Source organism: Sander vitreus, chromosome 3 (assembly GCF_031162955.1).
Source record: "Sander vitreus isolate 19-12246 chromosome 3, sanVit1, whole genome shotgun sequence".
Taxonomy (NCBI): Eukaryota; Metazoa; Chordata; class Actinopteri; order Perciformes; family Percidae; genus Sander; species Sander vitreus.
The window spans coordinates 28,606,545-28,625,264 of record NC_135857.1 but is presented as its reverse complement, the minus strand read 5'-3'; the positions used below and the strand labels follow the sequence as shown (position 1 = coordinate 28,625,264).

Here is an 18,720-nt window from a genome sequence, read left to right as displayed (position 1 = left end):
ATGTGTATGCCTATCTCAGCACAAACAGTCTCTTTCAACCTGTGCCACAGGTCAACTGATTATAGTTGTGTTTAATTTCATTAAACCCATATTAGGAATCTGAAACAGCAACATATCTGAATGTTATCAAACTCTCTCAGTGCATCGAAAGTTTTGTAATCATATACCATAATGACCATTTTGTGTCGTCAAAGTAGGCCAACAAATTATGTGTGGGATAAATAAAAGTCAAACTCAGAGAAAATAAGCTTCATATGTTCTTCACTTCAAATCACTAGACTTTTGCTGCAACTCACTTGCATAACTTAACAGAGACTAAGATAACACTAAGTCGCCCGAGAGAAAACGAGGATCAGCACTTTGCCGCAAAACATTCAATGGCCATATGGTCAACAATAGTGTATCTATGGCTACCATAAGACAAAAATCGCGATTCTGGGTCGACACAGACATACTATGGGTCTAATAAAATTAAACACAACTATAATCAGTTGACTTGTGGCACAGGTTGAAAGAGACTGTTTGTGCTGAGATATGCCTACACATTCTTCGTATGAGATGGCCCACAACACATGATAAATGATCACGTTTGCGCATGACTGACGTGTTTCATTTTTTACCCCCCAAAACGGGATAAAGTGTTAAGTGGGGTCATGCCTGTTTGTTGTACATCAGTTAGGTTTTGGTATGTGAGGCAAAGATGAACCTACTTTAATGTTTCGAGGCTTACAGTTTCCCATGTTAAATTGTGATATCACCAGTTAACATGGGCGTATATTTCTCTCATATGTTAACTTGTGTTAACTTAGACTAAAAGTCCAATATATAGATAGAAATCACAAAGTTATTTCGTGAAGTGTAGTGGTATGGATGACATAGAAGCTAGTCTGTCAACTCTTTTTGTCCATGACATCCAAGGTTCAAATCCCAGCTAGATCTCTAGTGGTCGTTTTCGCTTTTATTTTTCATTTCCATTCATACAGTATGTGTCGTATTTGTGTGGATAATGCTTAAACGACATGTATTACGTATCAACAGGTGATGTTTTCAGCGATATCCATTATTTTTGTCTCACTTGCAAACACTTTGTAGAAAATGTGAACCTCTGGCACACCGGCGCCGGTTGCTGGGCTGACTGTGGCCGGTTGAAAAATGTAAACATATCGCCTAACCTGGTCCCTACCTACGGGGAGGAGAGCGGAGGTAGCTACTCCGAAGATGGTTAAGCTAACATTAGGGCTGGCTAGTTAGCTAGCTAGCTTATCCGTCTCTGGAGCCAGCACTGCTGCTGTTCACCATTCGGCTGTTTGGCCCATTTTTCTGTAACCAACGTGAGCATTAAAACTCTGGCGAATAATCAAGCTAGCTAAGAAACTAGCTAGCTACTTGGGGGTAGCAAATAAGCTGCCAACACAAGACTGACACTATTAGTTTATGAACATGTTGGCAAACAATTCCCTATTCACACAAGTAGACGCAGGCAACATTAGCATACATTTGGTTCACCTGAAAAATGCAATATAATATAATATATATAGTATATATACAATACTACTTTTAGCTCAGTCTTGACTGAAATTAGACTTAATTGGCTCCCTCAAAACTGGAACATGGACCGGTCCAAACTAAGCATAAAACCAGGGGAACCTGGGATCAGCAGGTCATGGAATGTTTAATTACTAGGAATCATTTTGCCTTTACCTTTATGAGGAAAAAGAGGGAAATTATCTTTGCGTTAAAGTCAAAATGAAACGTTTCGCAGCTGAGAAAACAAGGACACGTGTTTCATATTAATATTGTTTTTCATTGTGTTTTATATTGCCAACATTAAGTTTTTGCAATATGTCAAGTAATTAGACCTTACTTTTGAACAACAATACATAAGATTATCAATACCAGCTGCAGTATTATTCAGGAAACAACTGTAATGTACGAGTTCAATAAGGGGTGCTATTTATTGCATTATATTAGTGCAGATACATAGCTGAGCTTGCACCTCTTGTGATGGATTTCAACATCATTAATGTACTTATTGATGTCTAAAAAGTCCCCATGTTTGAGAATGAAGAGGGCAACCACTGCTGTGATGGTACTTACCTGTGGTATCTCCTAACTGGACAGAGTGGCCTTCGGTGATCAAAAATTAGCAAACAGGACATCTACAGAGCTCATCACTGAGACTCTGACGAAACTGGCTAGTGAGTATCCACTTTGGTTTTTTCACTTTACAACTACAACCCACAGGATCAAAACTTGCAAGGTTAACCCTCACAGTGTACGAAAGCAGACTCAAACAGCAGGCAGCCAACAAGTGATGAGTCAAAGTACCTGAAATTTGTAATCAAATGTTACTTTTTGTAGACATATATGTGTCTTTACGTCCTGCTGACTAAAATATCTGTAATTCCGCAGGATTGACTGCAACCACTATGAGGACTTTCTGGTGTACAGAGTCAGTCGGGTGGATGGATGATATACTTACCCTAACACAGATCAGCACAGCAGCAGTCCTCAGTTACTGCAGGGCGCAAGTTGTGTTATATCCATCAAGGGAAAATGTCATAACACACACAAGCCCAACATCAACAAACTCTATATAAACCTAAACAAAATGATGTATAGAAGCCATGAATGTCAATTATTTTAATAACTTTGTATTGTATGCACCCTTTAGAATTGTATGTGTGTCCCTACACTCTCTTTCAGCTAAGTGGTCCTTGGCCTAAAAAACATTGAAGACCCCTGGCCTAACCCCACTAACACAGAACGTTTAGGGAACGTTGGAGTGTTAGTTTCTTGTTCCCAAAAGATTAGTTTGAACCAAACCAATGGTTTTTATACATACGTATACATTCATTCCACACAGACTGATATATTTCAAGTGTTTCTTTCTTTAATTTTGATGATTAGAACTGACAACTAATGAAAACCCCAAATTCAGTATCTCAGAAAATTAGAATATTGCTGACAGGTTCAATATTGAAGACACCTGGTGTCACTCTAATCAGCTAATTAACTCAAAACACCTGCAAAGGCCTTCAAATGGTCTCTCAGTCTAGTTCTGTAGGCTCCACAATCATGGGGAAGACTGCTGACTGGACAGCTGTCCAAAAAGACGACCATTGACACCTTGCACAAGGAGGGCAAGACACAAAGGTCATTGCTAAAGAGGATGGCTGTTCACAGAGCTCTGTGTCCAAAGACATTAATAGAGAGCGAAGGAAGGAAAAAGATGTGTTAGAAAAAGTGTACAAGCAATAGGGATAACCGCACCCTGGAGAGGATTGTGAAACAAAACCCATTCAAAAATGTGGGGGAGATTCACAAAGAGTGGACTGCAGCTGGAGTCAGTGCTTCAAGAACCACCACGCACAGACGTATGCAAGACATGGGTTTCAGCTGTCGCATTCCTTGTGTCAAGCCACTCTTGAACAAGACACAGCGTCAGAAGCATCTCGCCTGGGCTAAAGACAAAAAGGACTGGACTGCTGCTGAGTGGGATCCAAAGTTATGTTCTCTGATGAAAGTACATTTTGCATTTCCTTTGGAAATCAAGGTCCCAGAGTCTGGAGGAAGGGAGAGAGGCACAGAATCCACGTTAGCTTGAAGTCCAGTGTAAAGTTTCCAGTCAGTGATGGTTTGGGGTGCCATGTCATCTGCTGGTGTTGGTCCACTGTGTTTTCTGAGGTCCAGGGTCAACGCAGCCGTCTACCAGGAAGTTTAGAGCACTTCATGCTTCCTGCTGCTGACCAACTTTATGGAGATGCAGATTTCATTTTCCAACAGGACTTGGCACCTGCACACAGTGCCAAAGCTACCAGATACCTGGTTTAAGGACCATGAGTATGTCTCTGTTCTTAATTGGCCAGCAAACTGCTGACCTTAACCCTATGAGAAAATCTATGGGGTATTGTGAAGAGGATGATGTCATGCGCAGACCCAACAATGCAGAAGAGCTGAAGGCCACTATCAGAGCAACCTGGGCTCTCATAACACCTGAGCCGTACCACAGACTTGATCGACTCCATGCCACACTACATTGCTTCAGTGAAATTCAGGCAAAAAGGAGCCCCAACTAAGTATTGAGTGCTGTACATGCTCATACTTTTCATGTTCATACTTTTCAGTTGGCCAACATTTCTAAAAAATCCTTTTGTGTATTGGTCTTAAGTAATATTCTAATTTTCAGAGATACTGAATTTGAGATTTTCATTAGTTGTCAGTTATAATCATCACAATTTAAAAGAAATGAACATTTGAAATATATCACACTGTGTGTAATGATATGTAATATACAAATGTCACTTTGTGAATGGAATTACAGACATAAATCAACTTTTTCATGATATTCTAATTATGACCAGCACCTGTAATTGCATAAATTCAAATTTGTATTTCTATATGTTTTACAGCAACTTTTCCTGACAACCCTTGGAGGTTCGACCAGAGATACTGCCATTCGTTGCATGCTACGGCGAGTGCCAACCAATGACGTTCTAAAATCGTATAGCCTGCGGGGCAGAAAGGCAAAGAAGGCCTTCAGGACCTGACAATCTGCAGAGTTATAACAGGCAGGTGTTATTTTATTGTTCACATCAGTTTTATGCTTAGCTTGGCTGATAAGAGGTTTTAATTTGACTTGTAACTTTGCTTCATTTTGACTTCTACTCTAGCGGCCTCCCAGAAAAACTTCCCCGTGCTGACTGCAGCAGATGTGGAAGACCCCACAGTGCTCCCCCCTCACAATATCCTAACAGCCCAGTGTCAAAGGTGGACTCATTCAAGTTTCTGGGCTCCATCATTTCCCAGGACCTGAAGTGGGAGTCCAACAACAACGCCATCCTTAAAAGGCTCAGCAGAGGATGTACTTCCTACGGCAACTGCGGAAGCATGGCCTACCACAAGAGCTATTGCCCATCTTCTACACTGCTGCTATCCTCCTTCCTCCTCCCCTCTGGCAGGCGCTACAGATCCCTGCACAGAAAAAACAACCAGACACAAGAACAGCTTCTTTCCCACTGCCATCACTCTCCTGAACTGCTGATAAGTGGGGTCATCCCCACTTTGGCCATTCACCTACACATTACATACCTTATCATTCCAATATGCATCTTGCACACTACATTTGCACTCTACATCCAACTCCATTGTTATATTTGTATAGTTTGTTTGTTATATTATTTTTTTAGGCCTTTTTTATATTTTTTGTATTTTGTTAATTTTATATTAAAGTTTTAAATCCCATTAAGGTTGCCTGTTCATTCATTCCTGCCAATATATATAATTAATTCCTGCTCATGCACAGACAGTTTAAACTATTATATAATAAAATTGGTACCACAGTCGTTAAAGGTTAGGGGAACGTTCCCTAAAGGTTGCAACGTTATGGGAACGGTAACCAATCCCCACTCCCCATGCATAAACTCTTCATCGACCATTCTGTCAGATTCGATTTAGGATCTACCACAATACCTAAATTGAATGCAGCCGTCATTAATGTTTAGTTACACCGGCTTTCCCCACCATAACATGTCAAAATGTCTGCCATGACAAAGGGTCTATTAACATAAGGGCTACATCTGTTTCAGGCTATTTTATACAGTCTATGCTGTCAGGCAAGCTATAATGATACAAGAATAATCACGGTCATTATCAGCAACCATAGACAGTAAAAACAGACTGTAAAAAAAGCAGCAGTAACACTAGGACCAGCAACACAATGACATCATTGTCTCAGGGGGCATGTCAGTTTACTTTTTTTTTTTTTTCTCTTGTACGATTTGATAGCATCTCAGAAAATAGACAAAGAAAAAAACTACACATGTAACTTTAAAATGGTACTACTTAAAAGTAAGTCAAATGAAAAAAGGCAGAAAAAAATCGTTTCAGCTTAATGCTTAAATTACGTCACTTCCGGGATGTATGGCAGAGCAAAATGACAGCTGGTTTGTTTTTATCAACAAGGAACATTCAAAATAGACCTCAAAGGTATAGTAGAACGACGACTATTTCATCAGTTTTTAAGACGTCCTCCTAGCATATTGTCACTAGCTAGTGATTATTGAAAGTATATTTATGTCGTTGCCATCTGTAATCCATCTCGGGCTCTATCGTTGCTGCTAGGGGTCAGAGAGTCTACTGGATGCGGTCTGCTACTCGGCTGTCAACAACCGGTTTGCACGTATTATTTACCAGTTAAATGTTATTTCTTTAACCAGGGATATAATGCTAAAAAATGTTAAGTGCCTGCTACGGGGTTAGCTATACGCTTTTAGTAAAACAGCCAAACTCCTTTCGCAAAAATGTCAGTTTTTAGTTGTCTGAGCTGTATCGGCCTACGTAGCATAACAACATAACAACAACAACACTATAAACCTTTAACTAGCTAATCACCAAGAGATATACATTAATTCGGCGCAAATGTCATAGAAGTATCACAATACATTATCAGCTTTTATAATCGGTCTGCCTATTGATGTAACTTGGTGAGAGGCTATAGCTATTAAAGCACGTAGGCCTATAGAATTTAGAATTTAGTTTAAATAACTATTGCTTTGTCAAAAAAGTACATGCCGAATTTAAAAGAATTGCGTGCTGAATTGCAGGTCATCAGGTTTTACAAATTGTTAAATGTTTAACTTCACTGATAAGCAAAAAATGATTAAATTAGGAGACTTTTAAAGGGTATTTGGCATAGCGGGCTCCCCATGTAAAAGAACAAGCCGAATTCCATTCAAAAATCAGTCTCTTTATAGATGCCTGTATCTTATCGACCGATGCATTACGTGGCAACATCACTTAATATATTTTACGAATCAGCAACAGTTACATATCAGGTCGGCGTATATCTAACAGAATAAGTAGCACAATATTGCAATAAAATATCAACGTTATAATCGACCATTTTTTTCACCCAATACACGATATTCATAAAAAGGCTCTAGCTGGTAATCCGGCTTTACAATCTTTTAACTTATTATCTTCAGTCATCAGTCATTGAGTATATTTATATTGTCACAGACAGATAGTTGTATCTTTTTTGCTAATCCTTGTGGGGACAGTTCCTGTCTGGTTTGTATCTGTACTGTGAAGGCAGTTTTTTGGCTGTGCACTCTGTTCTACTTCTAAGTAATCTAAATGTGCTTCCATCTTCTTTTTATTGATATTGGCAAATGAATAACAAGGCAGAAACGGATCTTTGACTTTGCTCTCCAGTGTCATGTGGTGAACAGCCTCCAAGTCCTCCCTGTTCTGGTCTGTCCAGAGCAACTGACCAAAGAGGGACCAACATTGCTTCTAAGGACATCTGCCAGTACCACCAGCCACTCTGGAGTAAGAAACAACTGATAATGCTACAACCTCTCTTTCACCTTAGAAATAGACAGCTTTGACATGTGTAAAGATTAATGACATGTTTTATTTGCACTTGAAATGATCTGTCAGTGGATACAAAATGAACCAGGCTTACCCCTGATTTCTTTGACAGGCCATTAGAGCAAACACCGAAGAAGACGGCGAGCTGTGATAGTGGTCAAGTCAAGGGAAACTTCTCTTCAGGTAAGATGCTTTCTGTCATTTATTTTGTTCTGTAATCACACATACAGTACCTGGATATTACCGAACAAGTAGAAATGTGTGACTTCTCTCAAACAGGACAGTGGGTCAAACACCAAACATGCATGTTGTTTTGGATCTGTGTTTTATTTGCCTGTTTTATAATAAAAAAAATAACCATGGCAGTAAAGCAAACTACTTGATTTGTTAGCTGAGTGACAAATTGCTTTCATACATTAACCACAATTTACTACAGCCAATTTTTGTCAAATAAGATATTGTAACAGGATCCTTTTATTTTTTTATTTCAGCAAAATCACTACATAATTTATGCTTCCCTGCAGCAGATTCCACAGAGAGGCTCTGCTCACTAAGCATTTAAAAACACAGACAGACACTCAACATTTTAATTCTAGAAATTTAAAAAAGTTCAGCATGAAGATCAGCTTTCTTGCTTCAGTCCTCTGGGCAAATTCAGGGGTATTTAAATTGGACAGTGTCTTTGTGGTTTGCTTATAAAGACCTGAGGACACCTCCGCTCCTTGTGTCCCTTCCCTTCTCCCATTATCATCCATACCTCTCTTAAAAAAAGCAGTCCTGGTCATTCTTGTGTTTCTGCATGGATTGCTAATATACACAAGCTAGACCTGAGAAAGGCACAATGGTTAATTTACAAAATATGCTTTTATAGGTACTATATTAGTAATGGCTGCATGATGGAAAAAGTTGCAAGGTAATTACTGAAATGAATGGACTGTGTTGGAGAAGATAAGAAATGTGGCAGAGAATTTTACAGTTAAACATCAAATCTTTAGCTATATCTGTCTCGGCTTTCTCTTTTTCCTGTATATTTTTTAACTGGTGTGGCAAAAGTAGCACTTTGTTTTTTAACTTAAAAGTGTGTATTTTTGCAACGATTATTGTTTAATTTAGGATGTTTTGTTCTTTCTGCATCATATCACATCTTAAATTGAATTTCTTTGAGTTTTTGGACTGTTGGGCAAAAACAGCAACAAGGATACTTGCCTGGGTCTCTGAATGATTGTGATAACCCTTTTTCACCGTTTTCTGAGGTTCCATAGGCCAAATGGTTCATTTACATATTCATGAAATTATAAGTAGATTAATAGATAATAGAAAATGAAAAGTCTTCGGTTGTAGCCCTTGTTCGACCTCTTCTTTATTTGTTGTTGTGCACTGTCATGATTGGCACAGCTATGTAAAAAGTCTGAGTTGAGTAGTGTGTATAGTAGCAAATGTGCTTGGATTGCACAGTTAATGAGGGCCCTACGTGCGAGCTGACGGCTAATCACTGTGGATGTCTGTCTCTTTGCTACACTGCTGACCAGCTGAGGGGGAGGCTGTTCAGCGGGACGGAGCCATGGAGCCACCAGAGGACACGTATGGTCGTACTTTTGTGGAGGTGATGAGTGAAAAGTACAGTCCAGAGAACTTTCCGTTACGCAGAGGGCCTGGTATGGCAGTGGTGGTGGTGCCCACCCCAGCTCCTCAAGGCTCCCCTGTGAAAGGTGAGCTGGAGATCAGATAGATATGGGCATGTCACTTTCCCCTTACCTCACTACAGCCTCTGTAGAATGGGCCAAGGCTTGTTACATTGAGCTGTTTTATATGTTGGTAGAGAGGGCAGTTGTGAGTGACAGCCGGACAACGACGGTTTCCAGCCAGTTTGACCCATTATTTAAAGATACAGCATGGCTGAATCCAAATGTGCACCCTAATTTGCAGACTGAGCACTCGTGGACTTTTGTCGTATGCACAATGTCATGTTCACTATCATCACACCAAGTCTGTGAGGGCGCTGGGCCAGGAGGGGATACAGCGCGCTATGGGACTTAAGACCTCACTGTAATGAATCAATGTAATGTCTAAAGCTTCCCATCTGTTTGACTAATTGTTTTTTTACTTCTTCCTTTCATCCTCTCCCACCTCTCCTCCAGACCGTCTGAACCTTCCCATTGTTCTGGTGTTGAATAGCTGTGGGATCAGCAGGGCAGGAGACCGGGCTGAGATTGCTGCTTTCTGTGCCCATGTCATTGAGCTGGACCTGTCTCATAACAAGCTGCAGGACTGGCATGAGGTGCCGTCTCTGGGTTTATTACAGTAGTTAATTTCCATTAAAGGGATAAGGCTGGTGATATTCTGTATTTTACTTATTGTCAACATAGTCTTTATCCACGACGTTCCACTTCCGGGATTGCTCCGTTGCCGCCAGAAATTCCGCTGGATTTTACTCTCTTCGGCCAGATGTCCGGTACATTCTGCTTTCTTTGTGTTGGAATTTTAAACTCCGGTCAATTTCTGAGGACTATGGTTAACTGCTCCTCAGATCTCTGCAGGGTAAATCCAGACAGCTAGCTAGACTATCTGTCCAATCTGAGTTTTCTGTTGCACGACTAAAACAACTTTTGAACGTACACGTTCCACCAAAGTTCCTTCCCGAGGCTATTTTGCAGCAGCACCGGGGCTCTGCCCAGTGCTTAGCGCCGCCCATGACGATTGTGATTGGTTTAAAGAAATGTCAATAAACCAGAGCACGTTTTTCTCCCATCCCGGAATGCTGTGTGGACTAGCCAGACCTTCCTCCGCAGCGCTGTGGAGGAAGGTCTGGTAATGCGAGACTATTGTCAACACACCTGTGAAAAGACTGAACCAATTAATCCTACTAACTAACGTGTATCCGAAGCCGGATATATCTTATTTCTCTGTGTCATAGAGCTCCATTGTTGTCCAAAAACAATTAAAAACACATTAATGAGCCACAGTGTTGCACTGGGTGGCATGTTCCTTCATTACAATAAGTAAAACACTCTACCAGCCTTTTCCTGTGAGGGTTATCAAGTGAATATGCCAAACTTAGAAGGAAAACCTGTGCTGTCTCCTGGGGAGTATTTGTGATGATGCTATACAAATTATAATGACCAGTAATGATCCGTTGTCCATAAAGTGGAAACAGTCTTGTAGTTTTCTGTTCACATTCTGTGGTTTTTGAAATTAAAAACACGTCATTGTCTCATTTTCAGATCAATAAAATCGTGTCCAACATCCCCAACCTGGAATTCCTGAACCTGAGCTCTAACCCCCTGGCAGAAATGACCATTGAGCCGCGCTGTGGCGAAGGCCTTTCCCGGGTCCGACGCCTCGTCCTCAACAACACCCGGGTGTCCTGGGACACCGTGATGCTGCTCACCACGGAGATACCGGAGTAAGAAGAATAGTTGATTAATGCTTCTCAATTTCTCCATAGGCTTTCAACCTATAATAACAGCAAATAACTGTCTGTATTAATATAGTATATAATGTAATGGAATAATATGGTATAACATATATTTAAAAAAAACAAAAACATTGTATGGTATAATGAAGTATAGAATATACAATATTATATATAAAGTATAATGTGATAGAATATTAAATATGCAATATTCATTAATTTGTCCGGACAGTGGAGAGGGAGAGACGTGGCTGAGTTTCCCAAGTGTGTAGTGTAGTGTTGTTCAGTGAGGATATACTGTAGGATATACAGTACTGTATGTACATTTTAGGTGGAGGAGGGCAGGTTTTAGAGGTTGTGAAGGAACGTCCTCCCTACTTGTCACTACGGTCCCTTTTTTATCATTCCTCTGCACCTCCAACAGCCACGGCCTGATGCATTATGTTTTTCGGGTTGTCCCTCGATTCGTAAGTACTAATGTCTTCCGTCCGTCTCTTCGACATACATTGTCCATCCATACGTTGTCCATCCGTACCATACTTGTGAACGCGATTTCTCAGGAACCCCTGGGGGGAAATTCTTCAGATTTGGCACAACCGTCCACTTGGACTCAAGGATAAACTGATTAGATTTTGGAGGTCAAAAGTCATAACTCAAGAATTCCTACGCTAATTACGACAACATTTCACACATACTGAATTAGTGACGCTAACTTAGGGTGCCCACCTTGTGGTGATTGTATAGATCTTCTGTGCTGCCGGGTTGAAGATGTGTGTAAAGGCATCCACATTCAGGGTTTTTCCTGGCTCAGAATGGGCCTCTTTGGGGGGCGCCAAAAATTCCTCTATGCAGGAAAAACTGCACATTTTGCCAAAAAAATACACAGAATACCTTTTTTATTATATTACTTTAAAGTCTTCACTACATATATTATGTAAATTGTTGTAGTTTATTTTACATGCACAACATTCCACCCTGGTTTCTCCTGTTTTGTCCTGCAGGCTGGAGCAGTTGTTCCTGTGCCTTAACGAGTACAGTGGTGTGAGTGCCTCCAGTGTGGTCTGCCCCACCTTACGGCTGCTTCACATCACCGACAACAGCCTCCAGGACTGGGCAGAAGTCCGCAAGTTTGGCACCATGTTCCCGAACCTAGAGACTCTAGTCATGGCCAACAACAACTTGGTCTCCATTGACGACAACAAGGATATCCTGCAACGGCTCTTCCCTAACCTCCGCAGCATCAACCTGCACAACTCAGGTCAGTGGATCTGACTGTTGAATTTCGGTGTGTGTTTCGGTGTAAGCCATGTTAAACAATTTAAATAGGTTTTATTGTCCCATGATGGTCGCACTGAATTGCTTCAGATTTTAAGTTAAGTACAGATTCATAGTGTCAGCATCTGTAGGCAACAAGTTAATAACGGCTGAGAATATTAGCACAAGCAAACATGTCACTGTATCCTAAAAGCTTTGCGTTATTTGTAGAGTATTGCAACAGATTCCTGTCCCCCGCCGCTTTTATCTCAGGTATTGTTTCTATTTTGGGTAGTATCAGCGGTGAATCTATTTTGAGAATTCTGTTAGGAGTAAAGGAGATGAATCCAAAGACGTTAAATTGACTTCAGTGCACCGCTTTGTCATATCTCCTTCGCCTCAGGCTCAGAAAATAATCCTTGCAAGTCATTTAGTTTCAGATTCAGCACTCAAGACTTTTTTTTTTTTATGTATTTTGTTTTTTAGCAAAAACCACATTCTGCTGAGATAATTTCCCTGGTAGGTTACGAGTGCAGTTTCCATTGTTCAGGGATTTTTTTTCAGAATTGAGTGCAAATGTCTCGAGACAATAGATAATAAAGCAGCAAAGATTGCAGCCTAGGATTAAGATTTTGACTTAAGATAAGATACTTAAGATTGTTTTTATTGTTAGAAGTCCCTTTAAAAGACCCAAACCAAAAATGTGTGTGCATGCGTGGTAATGAAGGAACATGTCACCCAGTGAAAAAGTGTGGCTCATTGATACGTTTTAAGATGTATGGCACAGAGAATGTGATATATCAGGCTTTGCTTTGGATACACACACAATACTAGTAGAATGTATTAATTGATGGTTTTGATCTTTTCATGACATTTAATGACATTAAGTAAAATATAGAATATCACCAGACCTATTCTTTAAGCATAGGCAAACTTTACACATTTTAGCTATGCTTGTTTACCTTGCTCACCTCGCCCTTTTTAGATATTACCAGTCAGTTGAAGGACTGGAACTAGGGTCTGTCTTTGTCGGGTGAAAAGTTATTCTTCTAAAGTTTGTGTTATTTTTTAATTTCATGGCCAACATAGTCAGAACTTGTCAAAACACATTTAATTTTATGTCACCGGCTGGGTAGCCAGCTGAATCAGCTTGATTGTGGCTGTGTTTCAGAACCAAAGGGCCAGATGTGTCTGCCTAATGTCTAGGTTTAGGGGTACAGACTTGGGAGTATTTAGGCTGGGAAGCAGTGCTTAGGCTGGCTTTTGACCTTGACTAAGTATACTGCCTTGTCATGCATCAAATCCAGTCATGCCTGCAAATAGTATCAATATTGGAAATGGAGAGACATTCATGCAGAGATCAAGCAAATCATAGGTAGTAGACCTACCTCTAGAGCCAGCCATCCTTATACTGCATATGGAATGAAGACCATGAATGAAGGTTAAATGAAAAAATACAATTTCTCTATAACAGAGTAACCAAACAACCCACCAAATGTCACCAGATTTTAAATGAAACGTATCTCCAGATGAAAAACAAAAAACCAAAATCTTAAATGGGAAATAAGCAAAACTGTTTTAACTTCAGCAGAAAATAGCTTGTTTTATCCCACCACCCATAGTAAGAAGGGGATGACGGAAATATATTTTCAGGGCCTTTAAACAAGCCCGGAAAGTCTAGACATATTCAGCTGCCACAAGTTCTCATTTTTTTCCCTTCCAGGAAAATGTTAGCCTGCTATTAACATATTGTACAATAAAGTGTTAGCACATAGCTTGGACAGAGTTATCTAAAGGATACATGGTGCACCTTCTTGCAATACTTGTCTACTGTCGCTGTTCCTTTGTCCTAACTGTTTAAAACATGACTTGCCTGCTTGTGTTGTCAGGTTTCAACCGATGGGAGGACATTGAGAAGCTCAACTTCTTCCCCAAGTTGGAGGAGGTGCGGCTGCAGGGCATTCCTTTACTGCAGACCTACACCAACACAGAGCGACGCAGCCTCATGATAGCACAGTGAGTCCCATCCATCAGTCCATCAGTCCATCAGTGAGAATGGAACTCCTTTACACTAGATAGAAAGATTGTTTGCTCCTACCACTGAGGAATGTTTAACATCTGAAATAGATGGCATTCAATCTGGTAGATTTCCGATTCAGACAGTGTCACACATATCTGCTTATGCAGTATGTATGTGCTTCCCCTCAGGCTCCCTTCAATATCACAGCTAAATGGTAGTGTTGTGACTGATTGTGAGAGAGAAGACGCAGAGAGGTTCTTCATTCGTTACCACTTAGACTACCCTGAGGAAGAGCTGCCTTACAGGTACGCTGCACTCACCGTCTATACACCAACTACAATGGTATGAGTGTGTGTGTTCTTAGGACTGACAGCAAAACCTGCTCTTTTCCTCCTAAGATACCATTCCCTGGTAACCAAGTATGGGAAGCTGGAACCACTTGCTGAGATTGACCTCCGACCTCGCTTCCGTGCCCAGGTGGAGGTTCACTGTGAGGAAAAAAGTGGAACAGGTGTGTTAAATATGTCATGAGGTATTGTTCTGAATAGTTTACCAAAGTAGAATAACTTGAATGGCAGGGCTTCAAGTGAACTAGCGCTGTCAATTGATAAAAATTTGTAATCACGATTAATTGCATACTTTTTTTTTAATCTGTTCTACATGTACTTTAAAAGGGATATTTTTCAAGCTTTTTAATGCTCAAGTGGTATTTGAGACTTGACTACTTCGTTGGTAACTCAATTCACATCAGACGGATTCTAGTGTTTAACCGAGGGTCTGTGGACTGCATGCATGGGAATGAATTATAATGTAAATATATTTTAATAACTTTATAAGTCGCTAAGAGGGTCTGAAAAGTCGCTTAATCTAGCGAGAAAGTCGGCAACACTGTCCACAACCCTGATGCTGCAGCTTCCTGATTTCTCAAACTATGGAGCGAAATCACAGAACGTGCGTACGTTAATCGCGCTTAAAAAAAATGAGTGGCGTTAAAAGAAATGTGCGTTATGCTCTTATTATCGCGTTCATTTTGACAGCCCTAATTGTATCCCATTTATACTTGAGCTCACAATCCACGATCCAATTGAGTGTCTCATAAGTAAATGTAATGATTGTTTCTGCCTCGATTGGTTGATTGTGTCCTTGACACTAATGCTCCCTACTTTTGACTAATTGGCACACCAAGGATATATATTTAAAATTAATATCTGCACCAATCCAGTAGGGTGAAGCTTGTTATTTGAAACATTTGAACCCTTTAATAGATAAATATTCAGTTTCCTATGTTCTGCACAGTCAGTGGTTCTTGAGGAGTCCTGCAACCTTCATTAAACTTTCCTTTGTGAAGGACTTATCGATCAAACACGCCATGGGACTCCACACAGTGTTATTAATCCCACTTCAATGATTGAGACAGAAACAAAGCATTGCTGTGAAGGTCACTGTCTGTATTTAATTCCAATGTACTGAATATCAAATCCCTCACTAGTTAACGTGTTTAGAAATGCTTAGTTGTCTCGCGTATATTACGTCGTGCCCTGTGTCACTGCTCGAGGGTGTTCTTGTGACAAAATGTAGTTTGGAGACTAGACTCAAGGATTCCTCCTGGTGAAAGATCTAGTAGTGTGTGTCAGTCAGGTAGTGTGAAAACAAGACGGCAAGTTGTGTAGTGTGAACAGTACAGCAAACTGATGACTTTGAAAGACTTGTAGTGTGAACTTAGCTTAAGTCACAACCCTAACCCCCCAGTGTCTGCACCTTTTGGACGATCCAGTATAAAGCTATACATTTTCAATAACAAACTATGCCCATTAAGATGAACAATACTAAGACTGGGGAAATATTTAAAATAAAATTGTGTTTCAGTGCACTTTAATCTATGGCCAGGGTTATGTTTGCATTTTTACCATCAGTACATGCATAGTCTCGCATTGCCAGACCTATCTCCACAGCGCTGCGGAGGAAGGTCTGGCCCTTCCACATAACATTCCTGAACAGGAGAAAAAAGTGCTCTGGTTGTTTGCATTTCTTCAAACCAATCACAATCGTCTTGGACGGCGCTAATCTCCAGAAGCAGCATGCGTGGCTCCTCAAAATAGTCTCGGGAAGGAACATTTGCATCCTGCAAAAGAAAACGCCACATATTCTTTGTAAATCTTTACAATCATTCCTCGAATAAACCAAGCATGCCTGCCTTGTTGCAGGATCGAAATTGTCCTTCAAACTTGCCATTTTCAGCCAGTAACGTTGCTCAGAGGTTCCGGTTAATGTTGCTCGATCCGACCGGAGGATCTAAACCAACTATTAAAGTTAACTCAAAGAAAGCGGGAAGTGAGGGTCGTCGTCGTCGATATAGTACTATACTATACGCACTAGTATATGCATAGCTTTTAACCATTCTTCTTAAGCCATTATATGCTGAATTTGATTGTTCTTGACTTTGGTTTACTGTACTTAATCCAAGTGAAATTAGTGTCAGTTTAATGCTTAATATGAAGAGACTGTTTGTCTTTGTGTCAGCTGAGCATCCGTTTGGACCAGACAGTAGCTGAGCTGAAGAAGCAGCTGACAACTGTGGTCCAGCTGTCCACCAACAGCATGAGGATCTATTACATCGACAAGTGCAGCGCCTTCGGTCCAGAAGAAATGAAGTACAACACCCGGGCCCTCCACTCCTACAGCATCCAAGACGGTGATGAAATACTGGTGGTGCCCAAGACCAAGTGAACAGCTGGTGTCCAACTGGATAATTTGAGTGACTCATTGATTGATTGATTGATTAATTGGATTATTTGTTGCCTGGTTAACTGACATCACAAAATAGTTGAAAAAACACATATGAACAGCATCAGCGGCCCACTTTTTGGAATGAAGAGAGCAAAACGAGAATGATGTGAACACCATCATGCACAGTGGGCTGCTGGGAGGCTCTAGCTGGAAATGCAGCCATTAAGTCAAAATTTATTTCAGCTTTATTTGAGGGCATCCGCTGGAGTTAGTAGACAAATTTGTCACACTGGAAAACAGGCTGAGAGAGTAACTCACAGTCAGCTAGCAGCTTAAGCAGAGGAGAGGGCGCTGCCGTACCAGCAAAGCTTCACTGCAGCTCTATACACGGCATGTACCTAGCACCTGCATAAGCAAGTATCCAACACCACTGGCTTGCCCAAATGTTGTGAAAACTACCCTGATTAGCAGTAAGGCAGTGCACTTTTAAAATGGGCACAATAGCAGGAGGAGCAGCAGTTGTTGAAGGAAAAATCCTGTCTAAAACACTGTTTAATGGTGGTGATGAAAGTAGTATTTTTTGGGTCTATTTTGTTGTATGGTGGTGTTTTTTTCTGTATTTCTGGGGTTAATTGCTAAAGTTAAAAAATGCTACAGCAAATTTCGATCATTTGACAAAATACAGGCAAAAAGCTAGAAAATGTTTCTAGATCCGTAATAACAAGCGATAAGTGTGAAATTTATCATAGAATATGCAATTTTAAATAGTCATTGAAAAATCCAGAACCAATGAATAAGCCTATTTGTAATTAATTACAAAAGTGTACTGGACACAAGATCTTCCAGTCGTGATCACTGCACTGCCTTTTTTGTTGAAGGCGCCCCGATCAGACCAGTTGCATTTTTTTGTGACTCTTGCTAGGCAACCATCCAATCACCAGTCAACCGTTATTTTGCTGTGAAGTTAAATGCCGTTGGTCTTTCTTTTTTTTTTTTCACTCTGAGTTGATGTTTGATGAACTTCAGCCGTTCAGAGTGAAAAAAAAAAGTGAGGCGCTCAGCAACGCACAAGCAAAACGCTTCACTCTAAAACAACTACAAAAAGCCTCCCCAGGCCGCTAAACCATGCTCTGTCTGATCGGGGCCTCCTTCTTCACCATTCTCAGTGTGTGTGTGCCCTGCAGGATTCAAGTTTCCACATCACACTTTTGTTAGTTGCATAGTGCGTCAGGATTGGCTTCCAAACTAGTTGTCATCATGCTTGTACATTTACATGCTAAACGGAATTTTAAGGTGAGCACAGATAAACTTTCCTCCTTCAGTAGATGCATGTGAAAACAGTTTTCTACTGTCAAACCCTGCACACAAAAGGTCAAACATTCAATCAAGTGTGAAGAGTATTTTTAGGGTTGTTTTCTTTTACCCTGTTATGTGTTTTCTACATTTGTTTTCTGGACTTGGAGAAGGCTTACAACCATGTACCCCAGGGAGTCATGTGGGGAGTGTGGGGTACAGAGCCATCCGGTCCTTATATAACTGGAGTGAGAGCCGTGTCCACGTTCTCAGCAGGAAGTCAAACACGTTTTTAGTTGAGCTTAGCCAGGGTTGTCCCTTGTCACCGATTTTGTTTGTGATTTCCATGGGTAGGATCTCAAGGCGGGGGTGGGAGAGTGATCATTTTGGGGACCTCAAAGTTGCATATCTGCTCTTTGCAGATGATGTGGTTCTGTTGACTTCATCAGACTGTGACCTCCTGCACACACTGAGGTAGTTTGTAGTCAAGTGTGGAGAAGTCAGGGTGAGAGTCAGCACCTCTGAGTCTGAGGCCGTGGTTTTCTGCCAGAAAATGGTGGATTGCTTTCTCTGGGTTGGAAATGAGTTACTGCCCCAAGTGAAGGAGTTCAAGTATCTCAGGGTGTTGTTCACAAGTGAG

At 40.8% G+C, this 18,720-nt stretch overlaps 1 protein-coding gene across 1 annotated transcript; it reads left to right on the top strand.

Moving 5' to 3' along the window:
- Positions 1 to 5,912: 5,912 nt before the first annotated feature.
- LOC144515740 (tubulin-specific chaperone cofactor E-like protein) lies at positions 5,913 to 17,855 on the top strand. Its single transcript, XM_078246825.1, has 11 exons — positions 5,913 to 5,988; positions 7,216 to 7,332; positions 7,487 to 7,557; positions 8,904 to 9,083; positions 9,513 to 9,652; positions 10,596 to 10,777; positions 11,788 to 12,044; positions 13,930 to 14,056; positions 14,249 to 14,365; positions 14,459 to 14,562; positions 16,561 to 17,855. The coding sequence occupies exons 4-11, from the start codon at positions 8,936 to 8,938 to the stop codon at positions 16,785 to 16,787; spliced, it is 1,302 nt and encodes a 433-aa protein (XP_078102951.1). The 5' UTR covers positions 5,913 to 5,988; positions 7,216 to 7,332; positions 7,487 to 7,557; positions 8,904 to 8,935; the 3' UTR covers positions 16,788 to 17,855.
- The last annotated feature ends 865 nt before the right edge of the window (positions 17,856 to 18,720 follow it).

Excerpts from the sequence above, each read along its gene's own strand:
- LOC144515740 (XM_078246825.1), top strand. The coding sequence starts at position 8,936 with ATGGAGCCACCAGAGGACACGTATGGTCGTACTTTTGTGGAGGTGATG. Across the intron at positions 14,057-14,248 it reads CGCAGCCTCATGATAGCACA|GCTCCCTTCAATATCACAGC; the intron begins GTGAGTCCCATC and ends GCTTCCCCTCAG. Across the intron at positions 14,366-14,458 it reads GAGGAAGAGCTGCCTTACAG|ATACCATTCCCTGGTAACCA; the intron begins GTACGCTGCACT and ends TTTCCTCCTAAG.